General features: G+C 39.7%; 1 protein-coding gene across 3 annotated transcripts in view; it reads right to left on the reverse strand.

The window, feature by feature from the left end:
- FNDC3B (fibronectin type III domain containing 3B) overlaps positions 1-18,050 on the reverse strand; it is a 364,617-nt gene that overhangs the window by 142,558 nt on the left and 204,009 nt on the right. For all 3 annotated transcript variants that reach the window (XM_003894828.5, XM_031663575.1, XM_003894829.4), the window contains 2 exons: positions 11,970-12,213; positions 8,172-8,453 (listed from right to left, as the gene is read on the reverse strand). In XM_003894828.5, coding sequence (XP_003894877.1) covers positions 8,172-8,453; positions 11,970-12,213 — 526 coding nt within the window. The remainder of the gene's footprint in view (positions 1-8,171; positions 8,454-11,969; positions 12,214-18,050) is intronic.

Below are 18,050 nucleotides of genomic sequence, written 5' to 3' on the forward strand. Positions count from 1 at the left end.
ACAATTTGGGCCACCATGGTGTCCTCTTTGTTGAGCTGTAAATTTGCCTTTGCACTAGTAAAATCAACATCCCAATAAGGGGGAAAAACATCATCATACAAGGGTCTTAGAGAAAAATAATTATTCATAGTTTGAGTTCTCCAGCCTTGGCCCTGCAGGATAACGCCCAAGTCAGAAAGCACATGTTAATGAGCAGTATGCTCCTTATGAAACAGCCTTCTGACCCCAAAACTATCTCCATCCCACACATAGACAGTTGCAAGGCGTTCAAGTCTGCTTGGTCCCTAATTAGAGTCACTCAGAGACCTCTAAACTGAGCGGACGGATCTGGCAGCCTACACTTGAAATGGAAGTGGCGATGTTAATTGTCCAGTTTCCTGCCAAAAAGAATGTCTCACGTCTCTTGCATTCTGATCCAGGGGTCCCCACTGTCCTTTTAAAAAATAAAAGTTATTTGGGCTTGTTTGGACTATTTTCACTTTTCAGACTGTAATTGACAGTCAGATGGATGAATTCCACTGACCTGAGCTCACTTTTAACTTTTCTCATGTTTTCTTGATATTTTTGCAATACTGAGAATTTATATGCAGCTGTAGACAGGTGAAAACACACAGGATGCATCGTCACCTACAGACTTGAGAGATAAAGCAACATTAAAAATGTATCTAGAAACAGTACAGTGTTCAAACGCAGTAAGGGAAACAGATACTCTGGGGGAAAAAAAGAGCCCTGCCAAACTCCAGCCTTCCAAAACACCTCGTCTGAGCATGCCTAGGATATGTGCTCACAAGACAGAAAAAGCTTACAAGAGAAAGAGGAAATCTGCTACTTGTGAAGTGCAAAAGCCCTACTAAATATCCTATTTTAATCAAAACAGAAAAGCACAAGCATTATCTGCTACAGGGAGCCAAGACCAAAAGAGAGTCCAAAAGAAAATCTGTCTTGACTCCCAACATTCCAGACCTTATTAACATTAAGCACGTCATTCCAGACAAAGGAAACCACTGTCGGCCCTGCACAGGTGGACGCTGCCATGCCCTCCCAGAGTCCAAGCCATTCAGCAAAAGGACAGACTCCAAGGACCCAAAAATATCCACAATCTCAGACCCCTAGAGGGAAAAAATGCCATCCCAAGCCTTAGTGCACTATGACTTCTCATTATGAATAATTACTGTTATTGTGAATACACTTTCTTGCTGCTTTGGGGGAAGTAGAGCTGTAGTCTGATTCTGGTTTCTGAGCAATGATCACAAAATATAAGAATAGGAAGAGAAAAAATGCCAGGGAGACCACCTGAGAAAGAATTAGAATACAAAGAACCGGTAATAAGGAACACCGCTGGAGTCAGAAAGCAATCTGCGAACTCTGAAAGAGAAATGCACAAGAATAATGCCCTCATCACTGGCTTTCGGTATCATAACCAGAAACTGTGAGTCTATGTGGTGGAATGTGATCTAAAATGCAACTGAGTCTTTGGATTGTTAACAATTCCAAAGTTCAAATGCCAAAAGTATGCTGTATGTTCGTTTTCTTCTATATTTGGAATTCTTGCCACTTTGTCCCAATTTTTCCCATATGGCACTATAACTTCTAGAAGAGTTCACATACACTGCTACCTATATGTTAGTCACAAAAAAGGAACTCTTCCACCACTAGTATATATTTGTCATGATACAGATAGTACAAGGAACATGCCTCAACTTAAACCAAGTGTTCCAACTGAATGCCTCCCACCCGCTGCTTTCCCACCCCTGCCATTTAAAATCTTGGTTAAAAATTGCTTCGCACTCAAAGGGCCAGCAGTTCTCAAATGCTACTGTGGCTTATTATTACCTGGAGTGCCTGATGAAACACAGATTGGTGGGCCCCACCTACACAGCCTGTATTCAGTAGGTCTGGGGCAGGTCATAAGGGCATATGTCTAACAAGCTCCTAGATGGTACTAATAATGCTGGCCTGAGCCTGTGAGTAGCCAGGACCCAGGTGAGGGCTGGATCCCTGGGAAAGCCTTGTGGAGGGTGACAAGGATCCCAGTCCTCCACTCAAACCACAGGAGTTTTAGTGCTCTCTGCTTTCAGAGTGCATGTGTATATGTGTACATGTGTATGAATGTGTGTGATGTGGTAGGGGTGAAGGGATACTGTATTTAAAATTGGTGATCCACACACAATTGTCTGAAAACAGAGGCAATCTACTCACTGATAAGATTTTGAAAATCACAGACCCTAACTCACCCGTTCATTTTACTGAAAGGAAAACCACGGCTTAGTGAAATGACATGTTCTATGTCACACAGTCCAGAACACCGATTATTTAAAATCTACAATTCCATTACGTTTTTAAAATGTAAAAGTCATATATGAAAAAGACATCCTCACTCTTAGGGTAAGCCCCAGGAACAAAGTGAAGGTCAACAATGTCAACTGCACACAGCACATTTTTATACAGAAAAAAGTGTTTGGAGGCCGGGCGCGGTGGCCTCACACCTGTAATTCCAGCACTTTGGGAGGCCAAAGCAGGTAGATCACCTAAGGTCAGGAGTTTGAGACCAGCCTGGCCAACATGGTGAAACCCCGTCTCCACCAAAAATACAAAAATTAGCCAGGCATGGTGGCGGGCGCCTGTAATCCCAGGAGAATTGCTTTAACCCGGGAGGCGGAGGTTGCAGTGAGCCAAAATTGCGCCACTGTACTCCAGTCTGGGCGACAGAGCCAGATTCTGTCTCAAAAAAAAAGAAAACACCACAAAGTTTGGAAATTGTGACTTTGCACTCTTGATGTCCTCTCCCTTCACCATCTGCCCACACACATACATACACACACACACACACACAAACACACACACGTATTATTGGGACTACTTAGGTCTTTTAAAATTAAACAGTGGATCCTCATCAAAGCTTTTGTTTTTTACTCTAAATTCATATAATTCTTTCTAAAACAATACTGGCAGATAAACTAACTCCTTTCTGAGGGGGTATAACTGGCTGAAAATGGAAGGATTTCAGTTAGACAACTGGATCCTGACTCACTGGATTCCACTCAATAACTTCCTTAAAATACTGTGTGCTTCGGTTTTTATCAAGAATAAAATGGAAGAAATGAAGCTTCCCTCTCACTGAATGAAGAGCAACAGAAACTTCTTTAGCTTCTGCAGTGAAAGGCAATGTGACTAACTGGTTTTGGCCACAGAACAGGCTCAAGGCCCAGCTCTTGCATAATACTCTGTACACAAGAACAAATTTTCCCATTCCTATCCTTGAACATCTGTGGACTTGATCCCCAAGCACTGTTCTAAAATGAAATGCTGGGAGAGGAAGAGAAAAGGAAGGCAAAAACTCTTGAAATATTTTCCCCTAACTTATCTGCCATCATAATATGTTGGAGAGACAGGCAGTCTTCATAGAGGAGGTGATAACTGAGCTGGCTCTTGAAGGCCTGAGTTGGAGTTTGCTAGGCAGAGGAACTGGAAGGACAGGCCAAGAAAAGGGAATGAGGCATATTCACAAAACGGGGCAGAACACAGCGAGCATGTCTGGTGGGGAAATCTGAAGGGCCACAAGAAGTTAGTTTGTGTCATATCATGCAGTTTAGACTTTATTCTCTAGATAGTGGGGGGCACCACAGAGGTTCTCATGAAGGGATTAAAATGTTGAGATCTATTTAACTGTAGCCACAACAGAGGATGCACTGGAGAGGAAAATGAATAATCACACATCTTAAACCATAAGGTGGCCCTTCTGGGAGGTCTCTTAAGGTTCAGAGGGAGCAAAGAGAAAAATAAAAAACATATGAGGAGATACCAGAGACCATGAGAAAGGAAGTTCCAAGAGGCTGTGCACCAGAGTTCTTTCTCGCTTGGAGCTGGAAGTGCCCTAGGACAAGGTGACGAGAAGATGTATGAGATCCGGTACCAATTCCACCAGAGAGGACCCCAGGATATTGGGTATGTTTCTACACAGTGGCAACCTCTCTTAAAAGAGCCTGGAAGTGGCCAGGCACGGTGGCTCACGCCTGTAATCCCAGCACTTTGGGAGGCTGAGGCCAGGAGTTGGAGACCAGGAGTCAAGACCAGTCTGGCCAACATGGCAAAATCCCGCCTCTACTAAGAATACAAAAAAATTGGCCAGGCACAATGGCTCACGACTGTAATCCCAGCACTTTGGGAGGCCAAGGCGGGTGGATCACCTGAGGTCAGGAGTTCAAGACCAGCCTGGCCAACATGGTGAAACCCTGTCTCTACTAAAAATGCAGAAATTAGCCAAGCATGGTGGTGTGCGCCTGTAATATCAGCTACTGAGGAGGCTGAGGCAGGAAAATTGCTTGAACCTGGGAGGTGGAGGTTGCACTGAGCTGAGGTCACGCCATTGCACTCCAGCCTGGGCAACAAGAGTGAAACTCCATCTCCGTCTCAAAAAAAAAAGAAGAGGAGCCTGGAAGCAACTTTCAGAGATAGTGGGCCAGTAATGCAGGGTTTAGCTTTCAAAAATGTAAGATGGGTTTAAGCAAAGAAAGCCACTTCTGGCTTAAAGGAGAAGAAATGTAGGGGGCTGGGGTGAGGGGAATGGAGCATGAAGGGAAAGGGAAAAGCCGCCAGATGCAGAGTAGAGAGAGATGCCTATTTTGAGGGGCAGCTATCTCAGATGAGACATGATCCTATAATAACAGGAGTCCTGAAGATGAGAGAGATAATATTCAAGTCATAAGGGTTACCATTATATTAAAGTGTTAAGAACTGAGCAAGGGTATTTTTAATATTTAATAATGGAAATTTAAGTGCCCATTTTACAAATGTGAACATGGAAATTCAGGAAAAACTAAAAGGAAAAAGTAAGTAACAAAGCCCAATTCTAAGCCAAGTACCGTATGTCTAATACCAAAGCCCCAACTGTTCTCGGCTCACACCACACAATTTGCTCCAAGGAAGTGCAAGAACTCAGAGATCCCATATTTCTCAGAGTGTACTATGGGAGTCTGTCGGACCTGTTTTCCTGAAGGTAATAGTAAATGAAAGGGGAGGCTAGCCACGGAGCAGTTTCCTTGAGCAATGCAACAATTTGTTCCAGGAAAAGGAAATGGTACAATAGCTTTGTGTGTTCAAAAAGAAGGCTTGCTCTGGAAAACAAGGCAATTAAGAAAACAGGACTCACTTAACACTATTTACTGAGTACCTACTATGTGTCAGGTATAGTACTAGAAGGAGGGAGAGATTGATGAATAAAACACAAAGTTCCTATTCCATACTGTGTACAACTTGATGAACCATCCTTATTATTATGATAGTATAATTTTCTATCTTGGCTGATTATACATTATCCCCAATGGAGGTTTTATTTAAAAAACAAAACAAAAAAAAACATGAAGTCAAAAGTGGTGTGAAGATTCTGATTTACTAGGTCTAAAATGGGGTCCACGAATCTCTATTGTTTTAAAGTTTCTGAAGCACAGTTAACGGAGAGAACTAGACCTCAAGAGAGAAATTAAGGTATCTCCATCTTTTTCATACATGTATTTATATTAACATGAGTTGTTTGCTTCTTTTACATGTGCTTAGTTTTACCACAGGACCAGGCACAAACTTAAAGTTTGTCTTTTTTTAAAGATTTGTTTTTTGTAAGTGGTAAAAAGGTAAATTATTCAAGTAAATTAACTCAAAGGCTAAGGAATTATAATGTAAAAAGGAGGCCGAGGTGGGCAGATCACCTGAGGTCAAGAGTTTGAGACCAGCCTGGACAACATGGCAAAACCCCATCTCTACCAAAAATACAAAAATTAGCAGGGTGTGGTGGCACATGCCTGTAATCCCAGTTACTTAGGAGGCTGAGGCAGGAGAATGGCTTGAACCTGGGAGGCGGAGGCTGCATTGAGCTGAGATCGCACCATTGCACTCCAGCCCACATGACAGGGCGAGACTCCATCTCAAAAAAAAAAGTAAAAAGATTTATCTCTTCTGGCCATGAGGGCAATTTAACCTAAGTAAAACATTAAAAAAAAAAAAAAAAAAAAAAAAACCACACAAGTCACATGTTATGGTTAAGTATATATTCTATTCTTGTGCAAACCACATATGAACCTATCAGGTTTATCATACTGGTATTAAGTATAGTTTTAGATTAATTAGGTGGCACTGTAAACCTAAGAATCAGTTAAGAAGTCTGTTTCTGGGGTACAGATTTAGATGTCAGGTGCAGTAACCTCCAGCAGGAGACACACTTGTAAGGATGAGAAAGCAGGAAAAAGCCTTTTGGGATCCTAGGAACCAACAACCACATTTTGAGGCAGACACAACTGAAACGTTATGAGCCACTTGATGGGCCCCACGAACAAGAAGTGCTTTATTCTTTGTTCATGCTATGTGATTCACATTTGCCTTTTTGCTTTGACAACCAGGAGGCTCAAAACCAAATATATGGCCCATATCAAGCCACTCTACTGGAACCCTGCTTCATCTTATTAGTATTTTCCTTCCCTTATCATCTTTCGGCTCCTCAATGCTTACATTTATGTTATCTGCTTCTATGTGTCTATGTCATTTGCCTTAAATCAGTTTTGGTGCAAAGCAAGGTGAAAATTATTAAAGAATGAGTCAAGTAATCAAAGTACTTCAAACCTCGTAAGCTCTCTGGACAATTTATACATTCTCTCTCGCTTTTCTTTGGATTAAAATTCTCTTTAGGAAAATCTATTCTTAATTTTTTTGGTATGAATTCTTATATAGTCATGGTTAAATTGCAACACTGCGAATAAACTAATTTCAAGCTTGGAAATTACAGTATCATTTGACTAAAAATTATTATATGAGACCCAGCATCTTCCCTTAAGAGCTATGTACAAGCCTCTTGAATCTTCAATTTCCTTTGTATGATAATTATTTATGTTTTAAAAAGTATAAGAATAACATGGTAATTGCATAGAGTTTGGAAAATAGAGAAAAGAATAAATAATTAAAATGAAAAGAACACATGATCTGTTTACATTTCACTGTTATCTTACTATTCCTCTCTCTCATGCTGCAATCACTCACCCAAATAACGTAGGGGGAAATGTTGATGGCAATACTTCGTTTTACCTAACCTTCCTCTCCCTTGTCAGAAGCTCTTCCGTAGACACTCAAAAATACACAAATTGCATCTTTTTCAGTCACAATCACATTCTCACAGACACAGTCCCTGTTTCTACCTGAATGAGATGCAGTAAGGAATCCATAAATTCAATGAGTGTTATAGTCAATGAGTGTTATAATCAGATTCCTTATTGCATCTCAGTCAGGTAGAAATGGGGACTGTCTGTGAGAATGTGATTGTGAATGAAAAAGGGAATCTACTTGAATAATTGATCCTATCTTTAAAAGTTGTTCATGTCTTTGTTTTCCAGTCATTTCTATCTATAAACTCACCTACCTTATCCAAATGTTACCTTTTTTGCCTCACTTAAGTCATTCTTCCCTATGCCTATAGAAAAAGTCACTGTTTTTCCTTATGTGGCATCAGAATAGGTTCTCTCTAAACTACCCCCAAAACTTCATTTAAACACAAAAACCTTCCTCCAAATCAACTGATCAATACCCAAGAGATTCATCTACAAAAAAACACGTGCCATTCTGAGTTGATGTTTCTCTAGCTATATGTGGTGACCCTCATTCTTCCATCTCATTCTTGGTTTCCAAACACTTAATTCACAGGCAAAAGGTGGTATGAGACAGTAACTGATGCGAAAACTAAAGAGAAACATATTTCTGTGATTCAATGACAGATTTCATTACAGTAAGGAAGTAATTACATATGGTTTATGAGGTATAATTATTTTGAGATTTAAACTAGCCTACACTTTTAGAAAAATTATCTTTGGATTTCTTCCACATCTGTCTATTCAGAGAGTGAAACAACAGAAGTAGGCTAACATGAAAAGATTTTCACATACTTGTTACTAAGTAGAAAGCTACATGGCATATGTGACCAAAACGTAGTATTTCTGCTGTGAAGTATTAATAAAAAATAAACAATGCAATATTCTTTCCTTACTAAGAAATAGATCCAAGAAGGTCTACTCAAATATTCTTAGCAGAACAACCAAGCACCATGAAATAATATTCTCATGTAAAAGACGTGGAAACATCATTTGAGATGTCTCTGTCTTGATAATTCACTCTATGGCAAACATCTTGAGTATTACCTTGCAAGTCTGAATCATTCGACTTTGGGCTGCTTCTTGCTCGTCGCTCTGTTTTCTTAATTCCGGGACCACCACCGCTACCGCCTCCGCCACTTCCACCGCTGTGGCCCTTCCCGTAGCCATTGTATACTGTTGTGCAGCTGCTTTTGTAGATAGAAGAAGGAGGGCTGTTGAGGCGGTTCTGGCGATCGATCTGGCGGTCTTTCAGTTTTTTGTGCGGAGGCTTGCTGTACTGGTCTTCTCGGGTGATGTAGCTTGACATTCCATAAAGTGGTATAATTTCTAAAATGGATGATTATGATAAACCCAAACTCAGTTTACATTTTCAGTAATAAATTATTAAATGGTCAAACGATCTGGCTCCTGAAGAAGTCTAAAGTATAAAAGAAGTCTAAAATATTACTAAATAGAGTATAATAAATATTTCTTAAGAAAATACTGCCGGGCGTGGTGGCTCATGCCTGTAAGCACTTTGGGAGGCCGAGGTGGGCAGACTGTCTGAGCTTGGGAGTTTGAAACTAGCCTGGGCAACATGGTGAAACCCCATCTCTACTAAAAATACAAAACATTAGCCAGGCGTGGTGGTGGGCACCTATAATCCCAGCTACTCAGGAGGCTGAGGCAGGAGAATTGCTTGAACCTGGGACGCGGAGATTGCAGTGAACTGAGATTGCACCACTGCACTCCAGCCTGGGCGACAGAGCAAGACTCTGCCTCAAAAAGAAAAAGAAAAAAGAAAATGCCATATACATGATATACATTTAAGGCATTCCCATTTGTTTCTAATCTATCAAGGAATAATCAATCATTAAAAACTATACTGTGCGTTCAGAAAATTTCCTATATTACAGAGAATACTGAAGACAAGGTTGTTATCCCTAAAGAGTTCATATTCTAGTTGAATGTATAACTGACTTTGATTTTTGCCTTTCATTATGTTTTCAGTAGTTGCAATACATGAAAAAGTGAGAACAAATAAAATACCCCCATTAAACATGTACTTAGAATCAAGCTACTTTAAAAGTCTACTTATCCCTGTAGACAGAATAGTATTTCTACTGGAAAGTATATTGCAGTCAAAGTTTAAGTTATTTGTGGCATTCAAAAGAGCCAACATTTGAACAAATTTAACTAAGATAATGAGATGACACATTTCCATTTAAAATAATCAAAGCTCACAGAATCGGGGGAAATGTTCAAGGAGGAAGTATAAGGGTTAAGAAAAGCTATCTCTGAAATCTGGTGCCAAACGTAATAAGCTGTGGTCTCAAACTTCTCTTTTGGAGTAATCGAAGGCAAGACAAATGTAGAATGCCACGTGACTTTACTACGCACGTTTTAAAGTGGCTCAAAAGAAAATAGAAGCCTGCAAACAATCTTATGACCTCAAGAGGAAAACTTCATGTTAAATTTAAATTTTTAAATCAGTTCACAATTATTTTTAGGTATCAGTAAAAATGACAATGCGTAACATAAAGATTGGGTCCTTACATCTTCATAAGAAACAAGGGTCACCTCATCTATGGAGTGACAATATAAAGTACCATCCAAATCTGAACACTTCTGACAGTGAAAAGGGAGGAATATCAACAATTTCTTCAAGGCAAGAGACCTAAACTAGGACTGTCACAGGCACAACAGAAATGTATGGTTACCCTGCATAATTTAACAAAACTGCTGTCTCAATTACTCAACGGTAAAGCTCCACTGTTTCTTACTGTTAACATAGCTAAAGGAAGATTTGTTTTTTAACGAGTTGTTTTGTGAAAAATCAAATCTTCATGAGAGAACCAGTTTGCACTAGAGAATGTGTCAAAACAAATATAATCCTATTCAGACAGTATGTATCCAAATAAACAATGTCAAAATATACCAGAAGGACAGTAAATGTTCTAAATGCCACGATGCATTACACATGAGATTTAACATATTCACCGCAGGCACTAATCACCTCTTCAGACATGGTGAAAACTTTTAAACACTTATAGTTTAGAAAATTAATATTTAAATTGCTTTTAGGTATGCACACTAAAGAACTAAGGTTAAAGAATATAAAAATGGCTTATCTATAAAGCGAAGGGATTTTGGTTTACTGCTTTAATGTGAAATCAATGAAGGCATTTTTATTTGTATACATTATTGCTCTGTGTTATTTTAATGGAATTAGACCCAAATACACCACAAAATGAAGAGACTACAATTGTGCTTAACTCTAATGATTTAAATTATACCGTTGTCTTGCCTAAAATTGCAAAGGAAAGCATTTACAAAACAGTAACTATGTGGCATCCTACTAACAGACTGCTAAAATAAAGCAAGTCAGATATACACCAGCAGGCAGTGAGTCAGTCACCAAGGACTTTCATGTCATCAGAGCTCAGATCCAGCCAGAAAGCTCTGAGAAACACTCAATTATTTAATGCATATTGTGTCAAAGCACTGAATACATTTAAAAAAATTACAGCTAACTAAATTTTTTCAGTTTTTATCCAAATGTTTTCATAGTATATCCCCACTACTTAATGTTTTCTTGGTGTTATGTCGCATGGAAAAAAGATCAAATTAATAGGAAGTTATTGATGCTGCTATAAAATCAAAGTATTGATTTCATGTTTTGCTATCATCCCCTTATACCCCACTGTGAAAGCACCTGATTAATTTGAATTATGTCAAATTTCTTTGACTACTTAAAAAACAAAACACACACACAGTCAAATTCTATCCCTAAGTTACAACAGTATATTTCACTTGAAATACCATCTCAAAAAATCTCAAAAAAGCTTTTTCTGTGAATAAGTTATAATGTGAGATGAACAGGGAAAAATTATATATAAAAATATATATAATTATAAATTATAATTAATTATGTGGAAATTATATAATTATATATATATATAACTGTTAAAAGTAATAACTTGCTCAAACATTCTATGGTATAACAGGCATTTCTTCTACAATGTATCTAAACCAACATAATAAATGTCTGAAACAGTAAAATGCTTCCCTTCATAGTCAGACTCAGAAGAAAATCACTTTGTAAAGTCCTAGAGGCTAAAGTCTAATTTTACCTTCAATTATCTGGTTTCTCAGGATCCATTTTGATAGAGAAAGCCTTTAGACTAAACCAACACCAAGGTCAAAACTTTAAAAAGATATAATGTTGGTAGTTCTGAGACTCTTTTCATATCCAGGTAAGTATTTGCCTAACAACCAGTGAAATTGTGGCTGCACTAATGGCTAGTCTTAAACTAAAAGCAGGTTCAGGAAGGCCACATCAACAGCCAGGGGATTTTTAGTTCTGCCAACATCACAACATAGAGCCTTTCAGGAAACCCAAAGGTTGCTGAGACTTCACAATCTTCAAACATTGGAAATGGGGCACAAAACACCTTTCAATTTCCCTTTAACTGGTAGATCATATGGATACCGAAGCAACGATGTGCCACAGTTGTACCTCAGGCCACTCTCACATAAAAACATGCTTTCAGGACATGGGAACGATGTCACATTGCCACTTTTCTAAAATAAAAGGTGGCTACCTTACTCCTTGATCTTGTAAGGTGGGGGTTGGGGCCGAGTTTGGGAAAACTGAAAGAAAGTAAAAGAACTAAACCCACAAAGTAATTTTTCCAAGGCACCATGCAGGACAAAGGAAGCTAGGAATTCCTCATGAGTCTTACAAACCACCTAGATCCTTTTCTACTCTGCTTATTTCACAAGAAACAAAGGGCTGCCTTGAACTATTGAAATGCTGTAGCCAGTTTCAACGGCTCCTGACGCCAACGAGAATCTACTTACCTTGCTCACCATATATTGTGTGGGGAAGATGATGCTGAGGAAAAAACTGAGGTGGCATATCTCCAGGTCCGGTAACAGGTGGGTAGTAAGCCGTGTGTGAGTTATGAATAAAATGTGGATGGTGAGTCAGATAGGGAGGGAGATGATGGGTTGGAGACATGGCTGAGGGGTAGCTTGGGGGATAACACTCAGGAGACTGGGGTGTGACCACCACCCGGCGGACTCCAGTACTGTCTTCAATCACCTGAAGAAAAACACAAAAGGAAAGAACGCAGTACATATTAGCAGCCTGTGAATATAGATAGTATTAATAACTTCCACTTTAATTTTACTTTTCTCTTCCACCACAGAAAAACACAAATTATGTTGTATTCTGGTTCTCTAGTTCAACCAGTTAAATGAGCTCTAGAAGTAAGAACATGTAACTATTAAAACGTACAAAAACAAATTATTCATCAACATCTGATTCTGATCCCATGTAACTTTTTGGAGAGACCAGTATTTGATAATAAATCTTGTTTTGCCTTAACATGTTCACTGGCTTCATCCAAGACAAGTGAATTTAATGTGTGCTTAAACTGATTTTAAGAGTGACTTTTGAATTTAACTATCAGTTCAGTGGTTTTCCAGAAAGAGGCTTTCTGTGCCACATTAAGTACTTTTCCAGGGGTAGGCTTTTAGATATGCCTGACAACATTCTGCCCTATTCCTGCTTTAATATGCACAGTTCCATCATCATCGGGACTTTCGGAAACAATGGAGGCATTAACGTCAGAAGCTCTAAATGTGCACAAAAAGATTACTTAATCTAGGACTGAGGACATGGATGAAACGAGGGATTCTGACCAAAGAAAAACATAAGTAACCCCAAATCAATATGGACACTTTTGCTCCCAAGATGTCCTGATAATGAGCGTTGTGAAAGAAGATGCTTGGAAAAGCAACCTGTTACGAGTAAAGCAAGCCAATCCACACTCTATGCATTCTTTTTCCAATTCTTTGTTCCCTTTATTATTTTTTTTAGAGATGAAATTTCACTGTATTGCCCAGGCTGAAGTTGCAGTGGCTACACACAGGTGTGATCATCATACACTACAGCCTTGAACTGGCCTCAAGTCACCCTCCTGCCTCAGCCTCCAAAGTAGCTGGGACTACAGGCATGCACCACTGTGCCCAGCTCCTCTGAATGTTTTTTAATTCATCCAAGAAAAGCAATGAAGACAGCACAATGCCAATATTTATTGCCTCTGTGGCCGGCGTCACTCTACCAGCTCCTATGAGCCAACAACTTTGGTGAGACACAACGAAAGGAATAACTAACATAACAGATACCATGATCAAAAGGTAAAGCTATAGGGTATAGAGAAGGATAACATGAGATGGGAGAATCAGGAAAGGCTTCAGGGACCTCAAAGAATCGGCAGGGCTGGGACAGCTGAGAGATGGCCTCTGGGTCAGGGCCCTGCAAGGAAGGGGACACAGAGTAAACTGGCAGCGAGGGCCAGGCTGCCAAGGAGCCATGCCAGCTGATCTAATCAAATATGTGAGACAATCAGGCACACACTCTGACAGGAAGTTTTGTTTAAAAAAAAAAAAACAAAATCTAAAAGCCTCATAAAACTGACTTTCTATATTGAAATGGATTTCTCATTATACCTCAGGAGGTTGATTATAGGCCAAAATAAAATGACTTAACATGTCTAAAACATCTTAACAACAACAAAAAAAACTATACTTAGCTTCATATTTTAAAAGTAGTGCTTAAGTCAGATTGGCAAGCCTATCAATGTTTATGTTATATTTCAGTGTACATAATAGGTTTAGTTTGAATGAATGGTCATTAATCCTTATATTAAAAAAACAAGAATCTTTACAATCATTAATAAATCTATCAAAATAAATGTTTCTACTGTGTTAATAGTTCATTAATAATATTACCCATTTAAAATTAAAATTCCTAGTCAGATGCCTAGGACACAACTTTTCATGTGATCTTTAATAAATATAATCTCTTCTGGGCCTTGGCAAGCTAATCACACTAACCCCATTTATGAATGCACGGAAGCTAATTTACAAGTGTCTGTGAAGTGGGTGCTTAAACCATGACATTGGAAATTCTCATGCATGTATTGATAATTATCATCAAAACTTCTTTTATTTTGTCTAAAACGTGTAGCTGTATGCTGTTTGGTAGCACACGCAGTATAAATACATCATGAATTTTTCCTACCATCTGACATAAACATGCATTATCCTACAGTGTCTTCTTTCCCTCCTCACCCTCTACTAGCTATTAAGAAAAAAGAAAGGTGTATTCTAGATGTTTCTCTTTCATGGAACCTTCATTCAATCCTGGAAGGACCACAGAAGTCCTTGTTTTCTAGAGGTTTACAATCTTAATTCTTTCATTCAGTGTAAAACTTCCAATAGTCAACCAGCAACATAGACAACTGATGAAGTACAACAAGAACAGGGCTCTCACTAAATATTAAGAGGAACGCTCTGGACTTTTAAACAAGATTCTTTATAATGAAAAGAATTTACTTGATCATTTTATCATATAACTTTGGACCTCTTAACAAAGTGGTTTGAAAACAAATTTATCAAAAAGCACTAACTTTTTGAAGTTTTTTTTGAAGTAGCTTTTTGAAACCACAAATTGACTACACATATAAAAATTGCTTGACAGCTCCATTTTAAAGTATCTTATTCTGTGGGATTTGTAAAAGGTTTTTATTTACATGTGCATGCATAACGAAACCCTTTTAGAAACCTGTTCTTGACAAACCCAAGCCTGTCTTATCATTAAAAAGATTTATTTTAAAAAAGTGAAATATTGGCCGGGCTCACTGGCTCACGTCTGTAATCCCAGAAGTTTGGGAGGCCGAGGTGGGTGAACTGTCTGAGGTCAGGAGTTTAAGACCAGTCTGGCCAACATGGTGAAACCCCATCTCTACTAAAAATACAAAAAATTAGCCAGGTGTGGTGGCATGGGCCTGTAATATCAGCTACTCAAGAGGCTGAGGCAGGGGAATTCCTTGAACCTGGGAGGCGGAGGTTGCAGTGAGCTGACATCGCGTCACTGCACTCCAGCCTGGGCGACAGAGGGAGACTCCAACTTCAACTCAAAAAAAAAAAAAAAAAAAAAAGCTGAAATACTAATTCTGAAATAGAAATATAAAAAATATGTGCTGAATATTTTTACCATTTTTCTATAACATAAATTGCAACATATTTTAGTTATCCAATTCAGCTTTGATCTACATCTAAGGAAATTACGCCTAAGTCTCCCCCAAAATAAGAAAATCTGAGGAGCAATAACAATGCACAAAATAATTGGCAACTAAGGAAACGGTGGCAATAACATTCTTTAATAAAGATGGTTTATAAATAAATATATCGCTGTAGTCAAACTTAGACATCAGACAGAATTCAGTCCAAACCACCCAAGGCAAAAAAATATGCCTTCAGTCTTGGTAGATGACTATGGAAAAGACAAATTCATTTCCTTTTGTGCTGGAGGAAATTGTGACAATGTCCAGAGGCAGACGAATCACCTGTATTCAATTCAACTATTATTTACTGACACATACTATGTGCTAAGGACTGGATATTCAAAGGCGAGAAAAAGTAAGTGCTCAACGGTTAGACTCATCCACACAGCCTAAGAATATAAAGAGAAAAATTAGACTAAGTCCTAGTAAGTGCTGCTAAGAAAGCAGAAGTGTGGTGACTTCAGAAATCAGAGTAAGTATTCTTCATCTAAATTTTTTCCAGCTCTATGACTCAACAGAATTGTCACTCATGTATCCTCTCCAGAGAAGCACAGAACCTTGGAAAAGATCATTATGCCAGGTTCTCAGTCTGTCACCTATCATGGGCTGACTTAGTGTGTCCCCAAATTCATATGTTGACCTTCTGATACTCAGTACTTCAGAATGTGACTGTATTCAGAAATAGGGCCTTTTAAGTAGATAATTAAGGTGAAATGAGGTTATATAGGTAGACTCTAATCCAAGAGTATCTATGCAAGAGGAGATTTACGAGAGATATGCACAAAGGGAACACTACATGAAGACACCAAAGGAAGATGGCTGATATGCTTGGGCTATATCCCCACCCAAATCTCAACTTGACTTCCTACATATTGTGGGAGGGAGCAGGTGGGAGGTAACTGAATCATGAAGGTAGGTCTTTCCCATGCTGTTCTCATGACAGTGATTTAAGTGTCATGAGATCTGATGGTTTTAAAAACAGGAGTCTCCCTGCACAACCTCTTTTTTTGCCTGCTACCATCCATGTAAGATGTGACTTGCTCCTCCTGGCCTTCCACCATGATTGTGAGGCTTCCTCAGCCACGTGGAACTGTAAGTCCAATTAAACCTCTTTCCTTTGTAAATTGCCCAGTCTCAGGTATGTCATTATCAGCAGCATGAAAACAGACTAATACAGTAAACTGGTACCAGAAGAGTGGCACGCTGCTAAAAAGGTATCTGAAAATGTGGAAGTGACTTTGGAACTGGGTAACAGGCAAAGGTTGGAACAATTTGGAGGGCTCAGAAGTCAGAAAAATGTGGGAAAGTCTGGAACTCCCTAGAGACTTGAATGGCTTTGACTAAAATGCTGATAATGATATGAATAATAAGGCCCAGGCTGAGATGGTCTCAGATAGAGATGAGGAACTTGTTGGTAACTAGAGCAAAAGTGGTTCTTGTTATGTTTTAGCAAAGGGAGTGCTGGCATTCTGTCCCTGCCCTAGAGATTTGTGGAACTTTGAACTTGAAAGAGATGATTTAGGGTATCCAGCAGAAGCAATCTCTAAGCAGCAGAGCATTCAAGAGGTGACCTGGGTGCTGTTAAAGGCATTAAGTGTTATAAGGGAAGCAGAGCATAAAAGTTTGGAAAATTTGCAGCCTGGCAATACAATAGAAAAGAAAATCACATTTTCTGAGGAGAAATTCAAGCGTGCTGCAGAAATTTACTTAAGTACTGAGGAGCTGAATGTTAATCCCAAAACAATGGGGAAAATGTCTCCAGGGTATGTCAGAAGTCTTCATGGCAGCCCCTCTCATCACAGGCCCGGAATCCTAGGAGGATAAAATGGTTGCGTGGGCCAGGCCCAGAGTCCCCATGCTGGGTGCAATCTAAGGACTTGGAGCCCTGCATCCCAGCCACTCCAGTCATGACTGAAAGGGGCCAAGGCACAGCTCAGGCTGTGGCTTCAGAGGGTGCAAGTCCCAAGCTATGGTAGCTTCCATGAGGTGTTGGGCCTGCAGGTACACAGAAGTCAAGAACTGAGGTTTGGGAATCTCTGCATAGACTTCAGAGGATGTATGGACATGCCTGGATGTCCAGGCAGAAGTTTGCTGCAGGGGTGGCACTCTCATGAAGAACCTCTGCTAGGGTAGTGTGGAAGGGAAATGTGGGGTCAGAGCCCCCCTCCTTCCACAGAGTCCCTACTGGGGCACTGCCTAGAGGGCTATTATCCTCCAGATTCCAGAATGGTAGATCCACCAACAGCTTGCACCACATGCCTAGAAAATCCACAAACACTCAACACCAGCCTGTGAAAGCAGTCAATAGTGAGGCTGTACCCTGCAAAGCCACAAGGGCGGAGCTGCCCGAGACTATGGGAACCCACCTCTTGGATCAGTGTGACCTGGATATAAGACATGGAGTCAAAGGATATCATTTTGGAGCTTTAAGATTTGACTGCCCCACTGGATTTTGGACTTGCCTGGGGCCTATAGCCCCTTTGTTTGGGCCAATTTCTCCCATTTCAAATGGCTGTATTTACCTAATGCCTGTACCCTCATTGTATCTAGGAAGTAACTAACTTGCTTTTGATTTTACAGGCTCATAGGCAGATAGGTAGAAGGGACTTGCCTTGTCTCAGATGAGACTTTGGACTGTGGACTTTTGGGGTTTGTTTGTTTGTTTGTTTTTGAGATGGAGTCTGGCTCTGTCACTTAGGCTGGAGTGCAGTGCCGCTATCTCAGCTCACTGCAAGCTCCGCCTCCTGGGTTCATGCCATTCTCCTGCCTCAGCCTTCCGAGTAGCTGGGACTACAGGTGCCCACCA

The sequence above is a fragment of the Papio anubis genome, chromosome 2 (genome assembly GCF_008728515.1).
Source record: "Papio anubis isolate 15944 chromosome 2, Panubis1.0, whole genome shotgun sequence".
Taxonomy (NCBI): Eukaryota; Metazoa; Chordata; class Mammalia; order Primates; family Cercopithecidae; genus Papio; species Papio anubis.